The 16,987-nt window shown below is 42.1% G+C and overlaps 1 protein-coding gene and 2 long non-coding RNA genes across 9 annotated transcripts in view; 2 read left to right on the forward strand and 1 right to left on the reverse strand.

Moving 5' to 3' along the window:
• LOC110519941 (zinc finger protein ZFPM1) overlaps window positions 1–16,987 on the forward strand; it is a 95,478-nt gene that overhangs the window by 513 nt on the left and 77,978 nt on the right. For 2 of the 6 annotated variants that reach the window (XM_090217246.1, XM_090217274.1), the window contains exon 1: window positions 15,516–15,648. The exons of the other annotated variants lie outside the window; for them this stretch is intronic. In XM_090217246.1, coding sequence (XP_090073372.1) covers window positions 15,555–15,648 — 94 coding nt within the window. In that variant the 5' untranslated portion in view covers window positions 15,516–15,554. Of the gene's footprint in view, window positions 1–15,515; window positions 15,649–16,987 lie in introns of those variants that run through there. 6 annotated transcript variants of the gene reach the window in all.
• The window catches only part of LOC149985454 (uncharacterized), a 17,791-nt gene continuing 804 nt past the window's right edge, over window positions 1–16,987 (reverse strand). Inside the window, exons 2-3 of one of the 2 annotated variants that reach the window (XR_016491133.1) lie at window positions 16,606–16,667; window positions 1–7,949 (exon numbers count right to left, since the gene is read on the reverse strand). This is a non-coding gene — a long non-coding RNA (uncharacterized LOC149985454). Of the gene's footprint in view, window positions 7,950–15,479; window positions 15,618–16,605; window positions 16,668–16,987 lie in introns of those variants that run through there. The other variant, XR_016491134.1, reaches the window with a different exon arrangement.
• LOC149985455 (uncharacterized) overlaps window positions 15,662–16,987 on the forward strand; it is a 20,654-nt gene continuing 19,328 nt past the window's right edge. The window contains exon 1 of the long non-coding RNA XR_016491148.1: window positions 15,662–16,303. This is a non-coding gene — a long non-coding RNA (uncharacterized LOC149985455). The remainder of the gene's footprint in view (window positions 16,304–16,987) is intronic.

Raw genomic sequence — 16,987 nt, forward strand, 5'->3', positions numbered from 1 at the left:
TAAGTTCACATTGATCTTTATTAAAGGTGGTTCATTGCGAACATACTGTATATACTTTGACAGGTGGAATAGGTTTGTGACATTTAGCAGTGACCAAAATAATATTTCTACAAATGACATGCCAAACTATTATAAAAATGCGATTAGGCTATGCGACTATGTTTATAATAATGTTATGGAAATGTGCATTCTTTTTAGCCTTTGATGTAGGGTAGCCAACAGTTTCAATGTATAGCATACTGACTCAAATACATTTAAAATATAGGCTAGTCAACTAGCCTAATATCGAGCACATGTTATAAATGCTACTGTTTTAAATACTACTGTTATAAATGCTTAGTAGGCCTACTAGAGCACATGTATTCAAAATAATCTATCATTTTAAATATGATGTAAAGTACATCTCAGTGTAAGCAATGTTTTCGGCGATATCCTGCTCCACTGTCCACAGTGAGTGTGCAATCAAATGTTGTTTTGAAGTAGCAATGTGAACATCATGTGAAAGCTATAATTGTTTTATATGTAGGTTAGGCAAAAATAAATGGTTTATGCAGTTTGTCACAGTGGGTTTTAACATTGGGTTACTTAGTTAGGGCCATGTAGCCTAACTTGCAGTCTCTACCCGACTTTATTTAGTTGCAATATAGGCCCCTAGGCTTAATAAAACGTTGAATTTGCTTGCTCTTTTAAAAACGTTTTGTCCATTGGCAACTGAACTGTAACAGTGGTTTCCTGTTTAATTATGTTGTGGAAACGTCACTGTTCTCTGAAAAAGGCGATGTGAACGCAGATAAACTGCGATCCGATCGCAAGCGAGATAAAGATTAAAATTGGATCTTTTTTTATTTGTTTTCTGTCTGAAGCTGCACTGAGGCTGGCGTTGCATTTCCCCCGGCTTTTCAGTTCTCTTTCCAGAGATGGGGCGTCAGATAGCGCGCTTGCTGATCTCGCATTCTGATAGTGGGTTACAATTGGATCTTTTTTCATCTATCCTTTTAACTCTTTAATGCATAGGCGTTCATTTAAAAGGTCTCTCTCAAACATACACTCACTCCCTGGCTGCCTACTGCGTTTTGCTCTGGTGCCAGGCCCTCTTTCAGTTATTCATGCAGAAGAGATGCCTTGGTCCGATAAGCACAGTAGCAATATCTTGGAGGTTGAGTTTGAAAGGGTTGCTAAAAAATAAAGCAGAAAGTAACTCTTAAAACGAAAGAGAAATCACATGATAAGGTTATGCATAAAGTGCCCATAAAGATGCTTCTAGTAAAAGGCACACCATTGGGCGGTCATGCTATCTACCCAAATGGACTCTCCAACTTCCCAAATGGACTCTCTGCAACATGCCATCTTCAAAGCAGCCACTTGAAAAGGCTACATGAGAGATATAGGTTTTAAAAAGTATTTGACTAAGTATGGAAGCATTTTTGTAGGCTAGTGTTATTATGTTATTATTATGAAAAATAAAAATCCTCTTCACATGTTATGTTATTAATGAAGAGGATGATTGTTCTGTTGGCTAGCAGTAATGTAAATAATAATAATATAAAAAAGTTATTTCCTTTACTTAATATTTTCCCATAGTGGTCTTCCAATTGATCACCCATCAGTCTCACATTGACTGTGGATATAGTCCAGACACTGGAGAGGATAAATCTAAGCTGTAAGCATATCAGGGGTGTCATGGCCTTTGTCTTTATCAGTGCTTACACCATCATGCTTCCTGGCTTCTTGATGTGACACAGAAGTCCCATGATTCTCTTGTGCCTTGGCAGACATTTTAATGTAGGAGGAGAAGTGATAAGGACTTGGAGTTTGATGACGTCTACCATATTGTTCCATAAGCATCACAAGCTTGCTTCTCTGTACTAGCCCATATTTTAATTCATTACTGTGTTGTGGTTATAGCACACTTACTGGGCGGTGGTGGCATTTGGAATGCTGGACCAAAAACAGATGTGTCCAGCATTATGGAAGCCTCAACTCAGGGTAGATATTTGTCTACGTCTTTTGTGCGTAATTCTCCCGATGGTGAAGATCTCTCAAACTGATTATCCATTCCTCCTCGATGGAAAGATATGAATGGGGCACTGGGTCCGGATCTCAGGGCTTATATTTTGGCAGTTGAGATGGAGACAGGATAAGCAGGGCGGTGATCGCTCCCCCGATAGTGTGAGACAGATGGAGGCGATTGGGATTGAGCTTGCATTATAATTACATTTGGCTGCTGCATTCTCATCTTTGTCGTGTTTGTGTTGTTGTTTGGGACTAGCTGGGTGTATCTTTTGATAAAAAATAAAAAAAACGGGAGAAGCAGATAAGACCAGAAATAAGGATAGCAGGCCTGATAAGGCATAGTGGAAAAAATCCAGGAATACAGAAATGATAGATTGTAGGTTTGAAAGCAGACAGCTCGCCCTCTCTGAGATGTGCAGGGCTGATAAGGCTGCCTGCTGATCACTGATAGATAAGTTCAGTCAGATCCACAGATACAGCAGCATTCTCTGCAGCTCTGCCCTCATGACATCACTGATAAAGCTCAGAGGTCACCATGAATAATGCATGGCCGCCTATAGAAACCACAAAGTCACGTCTGTAGGTTCAGACATCTCTGAATTAACATTGACCTCATCTCTTTAGACAATGGCAGTTGCTCTGAAAGTGTATATATTCATCTAGGGTGTTTTTGAATTGAGATTTTATATAAAATAAATTAAACAGTTTGGATGTAACCCTGTTCTATTTTGAATGGAGGTCTTACATACACTTTTACCTCTATAGGTCATATTACATTTTGTTGTACTATTGAAAGATGAATCCAATCTTCCCAGGCCAGTAAAACATTATAATAATACATGGATCACACACACACAGTCTCATACACACACTCGTAAACCCATACGCCCATTTATACACACACAGCGCCTTAGTGGCTTTCTCTTGTGTGTTTTTCCTTCTTTGTTCTGCTTTTAGCTCGATGTGAACTTTTGATAAGCCCTGGGGCCCGATCTCCAGTGCAGATAGAGATTGCCAAGTGCGATTAGAGTTGTTATCAGCACAGAGCAGGCAGGCTAAGACTCCACTGCAATAACAAAGCCACACGGAGGAGCAGCAAGGCCTGGACCCTGGCAATCAGTTCCACCGTTAATGTGATTAATGTTGTATAATTAGATGATAGGTGTGAATGCATTTCTCTCCCTCTTCTTCAACCTCACCCTTTTCCCCGCCCCCTGTTTTTTTCCCCTAACAAGCATTGTAGTTGATTAATTAAATTAAAACTAATACCACGTATTACTCAGTGTAGATTCCATGTAAGATATCATTGAAATGTTGTGTTCGTTGATGATTATCTTGAGTGCTTTTTTGGCAAAAAATGAAGAGCACGTCTATGCCGCTAAAAGGAATAAAATCCAGCATCAGCATAACGCTAAAAGTTGTTGATTTTACTACGAGATATTAGATGATGACGGATTACGCCAGAATTGTGATGCTTTTAAATAGTCTGTTCAGTTTGCGAACATTTAATGACTACATTTACCTCTATAGGCCATATGACTGTTTTTTTTTTATTTTTACAATTGAAAGATGAATCCAATCTTCCCAAGTCAGTAATAATAATGAAAATACATGTCTCAGAGTCTCAGACTGACACACACTCATAAACCCATACGCCCATATATACACACACAGCGCCTTGGTGGCTTTCTCTTGTGTGTTTTTCCTTCTTTGTTCTACTTTTAGCTCGATGTGAACTTTTGTTAAGCTCTGGGGCCCAATCTCCAGAATGACATCATGAGTCCCTGATCTGTACTACACAGAGATGCATAATTATGGATATATAGCAGAGCACAGTGGAGTACTGTGCAGTACAATACAGCCCAATATTAGATCATATTTTGGGGTATTTGCTCATTTTGTTGGTGGATTCCTGTGTGTATTGGTTTATTTTGTCGTTAGGTTATAGCCTATAGATATGATGTTGAACAGTGTTAGTGGGTGAATGGGCTGCCTGTGTGGGGAAGTTGGCAGGGTTACAGAGGAAACACTGCCTGTTTGGTGTGTGGATGAGTTATTACACCTTCCTGCTATTTACTCTGGGGACTGTAGTGTGAATTATGATGCTCTGCTCCTTGGTCCCCTGGAGCAGTTGTAAATGGTTTCACCTCTGACCTCTAAAGCAAGGACCTTGTTAAAGAGGGAATACTTGCCACCTACTTACAATAGCCTAATATTTGTCAAACTATTTACTTTTGCAGTAATTGATACTGGGCAATTCCACGGTAACATAATTATGCTTTGACTCATTTTTTTCACTTAAAAAAATATATTCCAAACAAAAACCCTTGATTTCAAAGTTTTTCATCTGCTTATCAAGAAATCAAAGCCTTTACTTATGCCCAGTTTTTAAGATGGAAAATGGTTTCCTTCATTTCCACAAAACATAGACTCTTAGCTTTCATTTGACACCCAAATGGTTCTATGAACTTCAAGTTGGTGCTCATTGGTTCTTTTACATGGAAATGCCCTGCTGTGTTTTGTCTTTGGTGTGGGGTTTGCACATACAATCCTGTACTGTAGGTGGACTTTTACCCCAGCAACGTAAAGCAAAGAGCCTTTTCCTCAAGTACATAACAGCCGTGTCCCACCTTCCATTCTAATACTGCTGGTGCTGCTTTGTGATGTAGGGACTATGTGTGACAATGTGCACCTACACTGTAATTACTCTGTACCTGCCTATGTAGCAGCCATATAAATATATAGGTATTAATAGGGACACATTGCACAATGGGACCAATGATTCTTTAGTGTCCACTGTGCAGTTGATGATGGATATTTATAGACTGTATAATTTGATTGATGGGCTGAGGTTATGGGTGTTGTTGTAGTATTTACATTGGGGTCTAGATGTAGAGGTTTGTATAGAGCTGGTGTATCGATGTGTGTCCTGGATAGCCATGGGCCACGTGGCAGTGGTCAGGCAGTCGGCAGCCAGGCCGCTGGCCGGGGGACAGTGTGTTATGACAAGCCCCCCCCAGCGCTGCCGATAAGAGAGGCCATTTGCTCCTACTGTGTTCAGCGCTCTGTACTGTTCCGGGGTGTAAAAATGCCTTGGTAAACAATCCAGACTGACCTGGTTTTAAAGCTGGCAGGCGGAGGGAGCGGAGCATCACGGGAATGACTCTGCCCACAACCGTTACTGTGATATTGGACATGGAAGCATGTATTCTTGACCTGTAGAATATGATATCTGTATGTCACACAAAATTATGACTCTGCACCTCCACCTCTTATCCAGAGCGACTTACACTAGTGAGTGAATACATTTTCTTAGTGAGCAATGGGCAGGGTGTATGAGGAGCAAAAGTGGTGATAAGAACTACTGGGCATCAGGGACAAAAGCCCAGAAAGAGGAGATGTTAGACTGGCCCTGGGGAGCCACCTTAACAGAGGTTGTCGAGACCAGCGGCCCCTCCACTGTCTGCTCTCATACACTACACTCTGGCCAGTTAGGATACAGTGGGGCAAAAAAGTATTTAGTCAGCCACCAATTGTGCAAGTTCTCCCACTTAAAAAGATGAGAGGCCTGTAATTTTCATCATAGGTACACTTCAACTATGACAGACAAAATTAGAAAAGAAATCCAGAAAATCACATTGTAGGATTTTTTATGAATTTATTTGCAAATTATGGTGGAAATAAATATTTGGTCACCTACAAACAAGCAAGATTTCTGGCTCTCACAGACCTGTAACTTCTTCTTTAATAGGCTCCTCTGTCCTCCACTTGTTACCTGTATTAATGGCATCTGTTTTAACTCAAATCCTGCAGTGCCAGACGTGTCCCCCTGCTTAAGCCAGTACATGTCCAGGCCGGTCTGAAGTTTGGTAGAGAGCATTTGGATGATCCAGAAGAAGATCGGGAGAATGTCATATGGTCAGATGAAACCAAAATAGAACTTTTTGGTAAAAACTCAACTTGTCGTGTTTGGAGGACAAAGAATGCTGAGTTGCATCCAAAGAACACCATACCTACTGTGAAGCATGGGGGTGGAAACATCATGCTTTGGGGCTGTTTTTCTGCAAAGGGACCAGGACGACTGATCCGTGAAAAGGAAAGAATGAATGGAATGAAAACCTCCTTCCATCAGCAAGGGCATTGAAGATGAAACGTGGCTGGGCCTTTCAGCATGACAATGATCCCAAACACACCGCCCGGGCAACGAAGGAGTGGCTTCGTAAGAAGCATTTCAAGGTCCTGGAGTGGCCTAGCCAGTCTCCAGATCTCAACCCCATAGAAAATCTTTGGAGGGAGTTGAAAGTCTGTGTTGCCCAGCAACAGCCCCAAAACATCACTGCTCTAGAGGAGATCTGCATGGAGGAATGGGCCAAAATACCAGCAACAGTGTGTGAAAACCTTGTGAAGATTTACAGAAAACATTGGCCTCTGTCATTGCCAACAAAGGGTATATAACAAAGTATTGAGATAAACTTTTGTTATTGACCAAATACTTATTTTCCACCATAATTTGCAAATAAATTAATTAAAAATCCTACAATGTGATTTTCTGGATTTTCTTTCCTCATTTGTCTGTCATAGTTAAAGTGTACCTATGATGAAAATGATAGAATCTTAGAAAAAAAGATTCCAAAAGTTGTTTTGTGCTGTCCCCTAGGGTTGCAAAGGGTCGGAAACTTTCCAGTAAATTTCCGTAATTTTTCAGGAAATTTTCCATGGGAAGTTAAGCCCTTGAATTTTGCTTAAATTCATCAAAAAAGTTAGCTTATAACAGTGAACCTTTTTTTGTGGGATACACATAAGGCAATTCTAGGTCTTGTGGCATATTGTGGTTAAACTATCCCCAATTCAATGGAATTGCAACCCTCTGCATGCACAGTGCATTCTTCCATCATTGTTTGAGCCAAGGACTACATGCTCTCTGGTAAGTTTTGATTACAATACTGAGTGGGGTGAATATATTTTATATGACATACATGATTTTTTGTTAACTAGTAAATAGTAGCCTACAGCAAAGTGAGTTTAAATAATTTTTAACTTGTTAACAATTTTTGCAAATTAGTTTTTGCTACCATGTGAGTTTTAGCTTGCGTGAGCCTGCTAACTGAGGAGTGTTAATTCACCTGTTTCCATACATGTTTCATTTTAAAACATTTATCTTACACAGGAGTTGTTTAATCTAACTGCTTAACTATTTATCTGTACATGGAATTGTATTAGGGTTTTTTTATTTAAAAAATCTAATCTTTACAGGAAAATGCCACGGGCACCATCTGATGTGTGATACATTTCACTGCAGCTAATGTAGAATGAAAAGCTGTGTACATTTTCAAATACTGTGAAGAATGCAACAAAGATGCAAAATCATCTGGCCAAGTGCATAAAGTTCCCTCTGCGCTCACAACAAGCAACCTCTGACAAAAGTCCCTTCTATTTGAGGTGAAAATGAGGAATCAGACACCTTATTGATAGCAACAGCTCATGGTCCTCCTGGAATCCATTTCTTTGACTAAATGGAGGAACGCAGTCAGAGAAATGCTGATGAATATCTTGCTTGAGCTGTACGCAGTTGCTGTGTATGCAACTGGTTCACCACTGATGCTCTCAGGCAATGTGTATTGGAAGAGATTTCTGTATGTTCTTCGACCAGCATACACCCCTCCAACCAGACATGCTTTATCTAGTCATTTGATCATTTGATGGATGCAGAGTTCAACAGAGTTCAAGTGAAGATCAAGCAAATCATAGAGAAAGCAGACTGTATTGCAATCATCAAGGGTTGAAAAATTGGTGGCCATCCGGGCAAATTTGAGGCTTTTTGAGCCTGACAACGAGCCATCCTCAACAAGGTTGGAAAGTGACAGTGAAGATGAGGCCTCAGAGTCTGATGTTCAAGAGGTGGACATTGAGGAGGTCCAGGGAGATGACATGGAAGCCTGTGAAGAAGACAACCAAATCTTTAGTTTCTAGACTTTAGTTTCTTTCATTTTACAGATGTATGTTGAAAACGTTTTTGGGAGATACGACGGATCATTGGGGATCATTCAATATTCCCTTTCTTTTGTTGTTCAGTGAAATCATCCCATGTGAAGAGTCAACTCATTTAATTAAAGTTCAATTCGTAACTAAATAGTTTTGTTTATTTCTATTGGAAGGATTTCATCATTTGCAATTGTCTACTTATGATAAGGTAAAAGGTTTCTGTTTCTGTCTCCGTATGATATGGTAAATATGTCCAATGCAAAAAACATCTACATTTAAATGGCATTAATATTCATTTGCATATATTTCCATTTATTCCTGTTAATTCCCATATATTCCCATTAATTCCCACGGAAGTTTCCACCTCTGAATATTCCCCAAAATGTGCAACCCTACTGTCCCAATAGGATAACCCTTTTTGGTTCCAGGTAGAACCCTTTTGGGTTCCCAAAAAGGTTATGCCTGGAACCAAAAAAATGATTTCAAAGGGTTCTCTTATAGGGCCAGCTGAAGAACCCTTTAATGTTCTAGATGTTCTGTTTTTTCTGATAGTACTGCACTATGTAGGGAATGGAGTGCCATTGTGAATGATCTTTCTCTGGTTTGCATTATGCTTGTGTAAACCATGTGTGTTCTTGCCCTGTGGCTGAAAAGGGACCTGTCAGTCAAAGACAGTTGTGTAGGCAGAGGGATTTAGATTAGAGGTCGACCGATCATGATTTTTCAACGCCGATACCGATACCGATTATTGGAGGACCAATGGTTTAAATAATGCAAAAACAAAAGTGCAATATGTGCCATGTAAGAATCGTAACGTTTCAGTTCCTTGCTCAGACCATGAGAACATATGAAAGCTGGTGGTTCCTTTTAACATGAGTCTTCAATATTCCCAGGTAAGAAGTTTTAGGTTGTAGTTATTAAAGGAATTATAGGACTATTTCTCTCAATACCATTTGTATTTCATTAACCTTTGACTATTGGATGTTCTTATAGGCACTTTAGTATTGCCAGTGTAACAGTATAGCTTCTGTCCCTCTCCTCGCTCCTACCTGGGCTCGAACCAGGAACACATCGACAACAGCCACCCTCGAAGCAGCGTTACCCATGCAGAGCAAGGGGAACAACCACTCCCGAGTCTCAAAGCGAGTGACGTTTGAAACGCTATTAGCTAACTAGCTAGCCATTTCACATCGGTTACACCAGCCTAATCTCGGGAGTTGATAGGCTTGAAGTCATAAACAGCGCAATGCTTGAAGCACAACGAAGAGCTGCTGGCAAAATGCACGAAAGTGCTGTTTGAATGAATGCTAACGAGCCTGCTGGTGCCTACCACCGCTCAGTCAGACTGCTCTATCAAATCATAGACTTAGTTATAACATAATGACACACAGAAATACGAGCCTAATGTCATTAATATGGTAGAATCCGGAAACTATCATCTCGAAAACAAGACGTTTATTCTTTCAGTGAAATACGGAACCGTTCCGGGTGGCATCCATAAGTCTAAATATTCCTGTTACATTGCACAACCTTCAATGTTATGTCATAATGACGTAAAATTATGGCAAATTAGGCAGCCCAAACTGTTGCATATACAGTGCCTTGCGAAAGTATTCGGCCCTCTTGAACTTTGCGACCTTTTGCCACATTTCAGGCTTCAAACATAAAGATATAAAACTGTATTTTTTTGTGAAGAATCAACAACAAGTGGGACACAATCATGAAGTGGAACGACATTTATTGGATATTTCAAACTTTTTTAACAAATCAAAAACTGAAACATTGGGCGTGCAAAATTATTCAGCCCCCTTAAGTTAATACTTTGTAGCGCCACCTTTTGCTGCGATTACAGCTGTAAGTCGCTTGGGGTATGTCTCTATCAGTTTTGCACATCGAGTGACTGAATTTTTTTCCCATTCCTCCTTGCAAAACAGCTCGAGCTCAGTGAGGTTGGATGGAGAGCATTTGTGAACAGCAGTTTTCAGTTCTTTCCACAGATTCTCGATTGGATTCAGGTCTGGACTTTGACTTGGCCATTCTAACACCTGGATATGTTTATTTTTGAACCATTCCATTGTAGATTTTGCTTTATGTTTTGGATCATTGTCTTGTTGGAAGACAAATCTCCGTCCCAGTCTCAGGTCTTTTGCAGACTCCATCAGGTTTTCTTTCAGAATGGTCCTGTATTTGGCTACATCCTTCTTCCCATTGGAAGATTGGAACAACGACAGTCCTTTTTCACGAATACGCACCGCATCGATTATATGCAACGCAGGACACGCTAGATAAACTAGTATTGTCATCAACCAGGTGTAGTTAACTAGTGATTATGATTGATTGATTGATTGTTTTTTATAAGATAAGTTTAATGCTAGTTTGCAACTTACCTTGGCTTACTGCATTTGCGTAACAGGCAGGCTCCCCATAGAATGCAATGTAATCAGGTGGTTAGAGCGTTGGACTACTTCACTGTAAGGTTGCAAGATTGAATCCCCGAGCTGACAAGGTAAAAATCTGTCGTTCTGCCCCTGAACAAGTCAGTTAACCCACCGTTCCTAGGCCGTCATTGAAAATAAGAATGTGTTCTTAACTGACTTGCCTAGTTAAATAAAGATTAAATAAAGGTGAAAAAATTATTTAAAAATCGGCCAAATTAGTGTCCAGAAATACCGATTTCCGATTGTTATGAGAACTTGAAATCGGCCCTAATTAATCGGCCATTCCGATTAATCGGTCGACCTCTAATTTAGATACTTGTGGTAGGGGCCACAGATGGGACATAACACATTTAACATATTTAGCAGACGCTCTTATCCAGAGTGACTTACAGTAGTGAATGCATACATTTTCATATTTTTTTCTACTAGTCCCCTGTGGGAATCGAACACAGTGTTGCAAGTGCCATGCTCTACCAGCTGAACCACACAGGACTAACACATCATAGAAATGTACTTTTCGGTGTTCAGGTTTCTAATGTACAGTAAGAAATGGGAACGGTTGAGTGAGCAAAGAAAAGAGAAATAAGTAAAAACTTAAAAATGAGAAATAGTGATGATGGGTTAGATGGTGTCTTTGTCCACCCCACTCATTACTAGGCTTCTTCAAGTCCAGTGTCTCATCACTTCTTGTCACCCCTTCTCATTGGGAAATCATTCTGTTGTGAGGAGAGAGATGATGTAGTTCAGACATCATGTTACACACCACTACCTTTGTTATCTTCCAATAGGCAGCCATGACAAACTATCTTATATCTTCCCTCTCTTAGTATCTTATTGATACTGTACGTGCACATAATGAAATACATAATTGTGCCCAGATGAGATGAGGGAACAACATGGCAGATTGAGTCAGACAGTATGACCACAACTGAAACTCCTTTCCTTTAAATAGTGTGTAGATGAAGAAGTTTCCTTCTTGACATTCAATGAACGACAAGAGAGTACAAATGGGGAAGAGGAAGAGAGGGAAGAGCAATCGGGTGGTTTAATGACATCCGTTGGCAATCAGATGTCTAACATCATTGCCATCCTTTTAGGACATGGACTAACCTACAGTGTCTGTTCGCAGCCAGTTCAACCTCTGTAGACTATGAAGCCACCGTGCTTCCATCTTGGCACTCCCCCACCATTGTAAAAAATATTTTAATGCTATAGAAATGCATATATTAATTTTTGCCACATTTATTCTATTGCAGACACCTTAAAGTGGAACGGACAGCGTTTTCACTTTTCTGCAGATATGAAACAAACAGACAAAAGTATAACATTCCCAGTTTATGCTACAATACCAACTATATATAAGGCTTTAAAAATAGATTATATTTGACTCAATATTCCATGACGTACAACTAAGGCATTATTGGCAGAATAGATGGATGCAGTTCAATGCTTGGTAGTCCAACAAATATTGCTATCAGGTTGTAAATCATAGCTTTTGTTTGCTGCCTCCATTCGGGATTCAGTGTTTCAGTTTCAATGACTCAATATTTTGGAAGTAAATGGACAAATGCAACTAAGTCTGGGAATGTCAATACAATCAAACTAGCAAGGGCAATGACCACAAGTCAGTCATAACATGGCTAATAGGCCTTAGAGCCTAAGTCATGTCATGCTATTGGAGGAGTGGGTGAGTGACTGACTTTTTCCTCTCATATCGTTTTTCTGTGGCTATACACAGCTAGAGATGCAGGTGTCATTTGGTTAGCTAGCAAGAACTTGAACGACTGTTATCCAGTTAGCCAGAGTGAATTTGCGAACTCAAGAGATATGCTATCTACTCCGATTTCAGAGCACTCTCGTCTGAGTGTGCCAGAGCGCAGAATAACAAATTAATTTACAAAAGTGCAACACCCGCTGAATATGACTAATGTCAGCAAACATAGACAAAAAAAGTAATAGCTAGTCAAGAACGCTCTAGATAACATGTAAACAGCCTAACCAGCTATGCTATGGTGAGTAAAATGGTCAGAGTGAGGTGTTCTCTCATTTGTGTCTAGAAGTAGCTAGCTAGAAAGCTAGCCAACTTTAGCCAGTTAGCTTGGGTGCTCGACTAACCTGTGCCCCCGCACATCGACTCTGGACCGGTACCCCCTGTATATAGCCTTGCTACTGTTATTTTATTGCTGCTCCTTAATTATGTGTTATTTTTTACTTCAGTTTATTTTAGGAAATACTTTAACATTTTTTTTTCTTAAAACTGCATTGTTTGGGCTTGTAAGTAAGCATTTCACTGTAAAGTCTACACCTGTTGTATTCGGCGCATGTGACAAATACAATTTGATTTTATTTGATTTTGCTTGGTTGGGACAAGGGTGCATTGGCAGGATCGAGTTTGAGAAATCAAATCAAATCAAGCTTTATTTATACAGTAAATTTCAGATATGCAATGTGCTTCACAGAAAAAAAAGAAGAAACAAATATTTCATTTTATGTTGTTGCTTACAACACAACAAACATAAGAGGATAAAAAAACAGAACAACTCAAAAGCACCTTTACATGCTGACTAGACCGCGCGCGTCCTCGTGCGCCATAGCGTGCATGTTGATCAGGACACGCAGGTTGAAATATCAAAACAAACTCTGAACCAACTATATTTGGTGACAGGTCGAAACGCATGAAACATTCATGGTAATTTAGCTAGATAATTTGTCCTGGGATATAAACATTGGGTTGTTATTTTACCTGAAATACACAAAGTCCTCTAATCCGACAAATAATCCACAGATAAAAGGGTCAACCTAGTTAGTTTCGTGTAATCTCTCCTCCTTCAGTCTTCTTCTTCTTTGGACTTTATATGGTGGTTGGCAACCAACTTTAAGGTGCGGCCGGCGACCCACCAACTGGACTGGAGTGTGGTTCACTCAGTTCATCTTTCAATCACCTACGTGGGTATATGCTCCTAAAAACCAATGAGGAGATGGAGAGGTGGGACTTGCAGCCGGTCACGTGTCACAAATAAACTCAGCAAAAACGAAACGTTCTCTCACTGTCAACTGCGTTTATTTTCAGCAAATTTAACATGATAATGTGTCCCTGAACAAAGGGGTGTCAAAATCAAAAGTAACAGTCAGTATCTGGTGTGGCCACCAGCTGCATTAAGTACTACAGTGCATCTCCTTCTCATGGACTGCACCAGATTTGCCAATTCTTGCTGTGAGATGTTACCGCACTCTTCCACCAAGGCACCTGCAAGTTCCCGGACATTTCTGGGGGGAATGGCCCTAGCCCTCACCCCCCGAAGATCTGGGCTCTTCGCTGGCCATGGCAGAACACTGCCATTCCTCTTGCTGAAATCACGCACAGAACGAGCAGTATTGTTGGAGGCATTGTCATGCTGGAGGGTCATGTCAGGATGAGCGTACAGGAAGGGTACCACATGAGGGAGGGGAGGATGTCTTCCCTGTAACGCACAGCGTTGAGAGTGCAACAACAAGCTCAGTCCAATGATACTGTGACACACCGCCCCAGACCATGACGGACCATCCACCTCCAAATCGATCTCGCTCAAGAATACAAACCTCGGTGTAACGCTCATTCTTTCAACGATAAATGCAAATCGACCATCACCCCTGGTGAGACAAAACCGCGACTCGTCAGAGAAGAGCACTTTTTGCCAGTCCTGCCTGGTCCAGCTACGGTGGGTTTGTGCCCATAGGTAACGTTGTTGCCGGTGATGTCTGGTGAGGAACTGCCTTATAACTGGCCTACAAGCCCTCAGTCCAGCCTCTCTCAGCCTATTGCGGACATTCTGTGCACCGATGAAGGGATTATGCGTTCCTGGTGTAACTCGGGCAGTTGTTGTTGCCATCCTGTACCTGTCCCACAGGTGTGATGTTTGGATGTACTGATCCTGTGCAGGTGCTGTTACACATGGTCTGCCACTGCGAGGACAATCAGCTGTCCGTCCTGTCTACCTTTAGCGCTGTCTTAGGCGTCTCACTGTACGGACATGGGCATTCTATGTTCTGATTTCTATGTTTTGTGTTTCCATGTTTTGGCCGGGACTGGGGACCCTCGTTGCGGGCCCCGGACTGGGGACCCTCGTTGCGGGCCCCGGACTGGGGACACTCGTTGCGGGCCCCGGACTGGGGACCCTCGTTGCGGGCCCCGGACTGGGGACCCTCGCTGCGGGCCCCGGACTGGGAACCCCCGCTGCGGGTCCCGGACTGGGGACCGTCGCTGGTGGCTCCGGACTGGAAGCCGTCGCTGGAGGCTCCGGACTGGGGACCAAAGCTGGAGGCTCCAGACTGGAGGCCGTCGCTGGAGGCTTCCTGCCATGGATCCTCACTGAAGCCTCCGGGCCCTGGATCATCACTGGAGGCTCCGTGCCATGGATCATCACTGGAGGCTTCGTGCCATGGATCATCACTGGAGGCTTCGTGCCATGGATCATCACTGAAGCCTCCGGGCCCTGGATCATCATTGGAGGCTCTGTGCCATGGATCATCGCTGGAGGCTCCGTGCCATGGATCATCACTGGAGGCTTCGTGCCATGGATCATCACTGGAGGCTTCGATCGATCCATGGAGCAGGCACAGGACTCACCAGGCTGGGGAGACACACCGGAGGCCTGGTCCGTGGAGCAGGCACAGGACTCACCGGGCTGGAGAGACACACTAGATGCCTGGTGCGTGGAGCAGGCGCAGGATATACTGGGTCGTGGAGCCGCACCGGAGGTCTGGAGCGCAGAGTTGGCACAACCCGTCCTGGCTGGATGCTCACCCTAGCCCGGCACCTGCGGGGTGCTGGCACAGGATGTACTGGGCTATGGAGACGCACCGGAGACACAGTGCGCAGAGCCGGCGCAGGATATCCCGGGCCGTAGAGACGCACTGGAGGCCAGGAGTGCTGAGCTGGTACCATCCGTCCTGGCTGGATGCCCACTCTAGCCCGGCCGATGCTGGGAGCTGGGATATAGCGCACCGGGCTGTGAACGCGCACTGGAGACACCGTGCGCTCCACCGCATAACACAGTGCATTACCAGTACCACGCTGCCCGCGATCCCTTTCGGCCAGGATCTCCCACGTCCAGGATCCTTTGCCGTCCAGGATGTCCTCCCATGTCCAGTCCTCCTTACCACGCTGCTTGGTCCGTTTGTGGTTGGATGTTCTGTCACGATCGTCTGAAGAAGAAGTGGACCAAAGCGCAGCGTGGTGAGCGTACATTACTTTATTTATATCAATGACGCCAACAAAACAAGAAAAAAAGAAATGACCGTGAAGCTTACAAGGGCTATAGTGCCACTAACAAAGATAACTTCCCACAATAACAAAAGGGAAAAAGGCTGCCTAAGTATGATTCCCAATCAGAGACAACGATAGACAGCTGTCCCTGATTGAGAACCATACCCGGCCAAAACATAGAAACACAAAACATTGAAATCAGAACAGAATGCTCACCCAAATCACACCCTGACCAAACAAAATAGAAACATAAAAAGGCTCTCTAAGGTCAGGAAGTGACAGTCTTTCTGAGGTCAATTAGCCTATCAGAAGCTTCTAAAGCCATGACGTAATTTTCGGGAATTTTCCAAGCTGTTTAAAGGCACAGTCAACTTAGTGTACGTAAACCTCTGACCCACCGGAATTGTGATACAGTGAAATAATCTGTCTGTAAACAATTGTTGGAAAAATGACTTGTGTCATGCAGAGAGTAGATGTCCTAACCAACTTGCCAAAACTGTAGTTTGTTAACAAGAAATTTGTGGAGTGGTTGAAAAGCAAGTTTTAATGACTGCAACCTAAGTGTATGTAAACTTCTTACTTCAACTGTATGTTCACCAACGGTGACAAAAAAAACTATTGATCGGTTAACCTTTCTGATCTCCCCATCCCGGATCCGGGTTCGTGAATACAGACTCAAGCTCATTACCATAACGCAACGTTAACTATTCATGAAAATCGCAAATGAAATGAAATAAATATGCTAGCTCTCAAGCTTAGCCTTTTGTTAACAACACTGTCATCTCAGATTTTCAAAATATGCTTCTCAACCATTGCAAAACAAGCATTTGTGTAACAGTATTGATGGCTAACGTAGCATTTAGCATTAGCATTCAGCTGGCAACATTTACACAAAAAAACAGAAAAGCATTCAAAAAAATCATTTACCTTTGAAGAACTTCAGATGTTTTCAATGAGGAGACTCTCAGATAGCAAATGTTCAGTTTTTCCTGAAAGATTATTTGTTTAGGACAAATCGCTCCGTTTTCTGCGTCACGTTTAGCTATGAAAAAACCCCTGTATCCAGGATTGTGTAAATCTATCAGCAAGCTCATTAGCATAACACAACGTTAACTATTTATGAAAATCGCAAATGAAATGAAATAAATATGCCATCTCTCAAGCTTAGCCTTTTGTAAACAACACTGTCATCTCAGATTTTCAAAATATGCTTCTCAACCATAGGAAAACAATCATTTGTGTAAAAGTAGCTAGCTAGAGTTAGCATTTCGCGTTAGCATTTAGCGTTAGCATTAGCGTTAGCATCCAG

This window comes from Oncorhynchus mykiss, chromosome 1 (genome assembly GCF_057628025.1).
Source record: "Oncorhynchus mykiss isolate SJ-2025 chromosome 1, ASM5762802v1, whole genome shotgun sequence".
Lineage (NCBI taxonomy): Eukaryota > Metazoa > Chordata > Actinopteri > Salmoniformes > Salmonidae > Oncorhynchus > Oncorhynchus mykiss.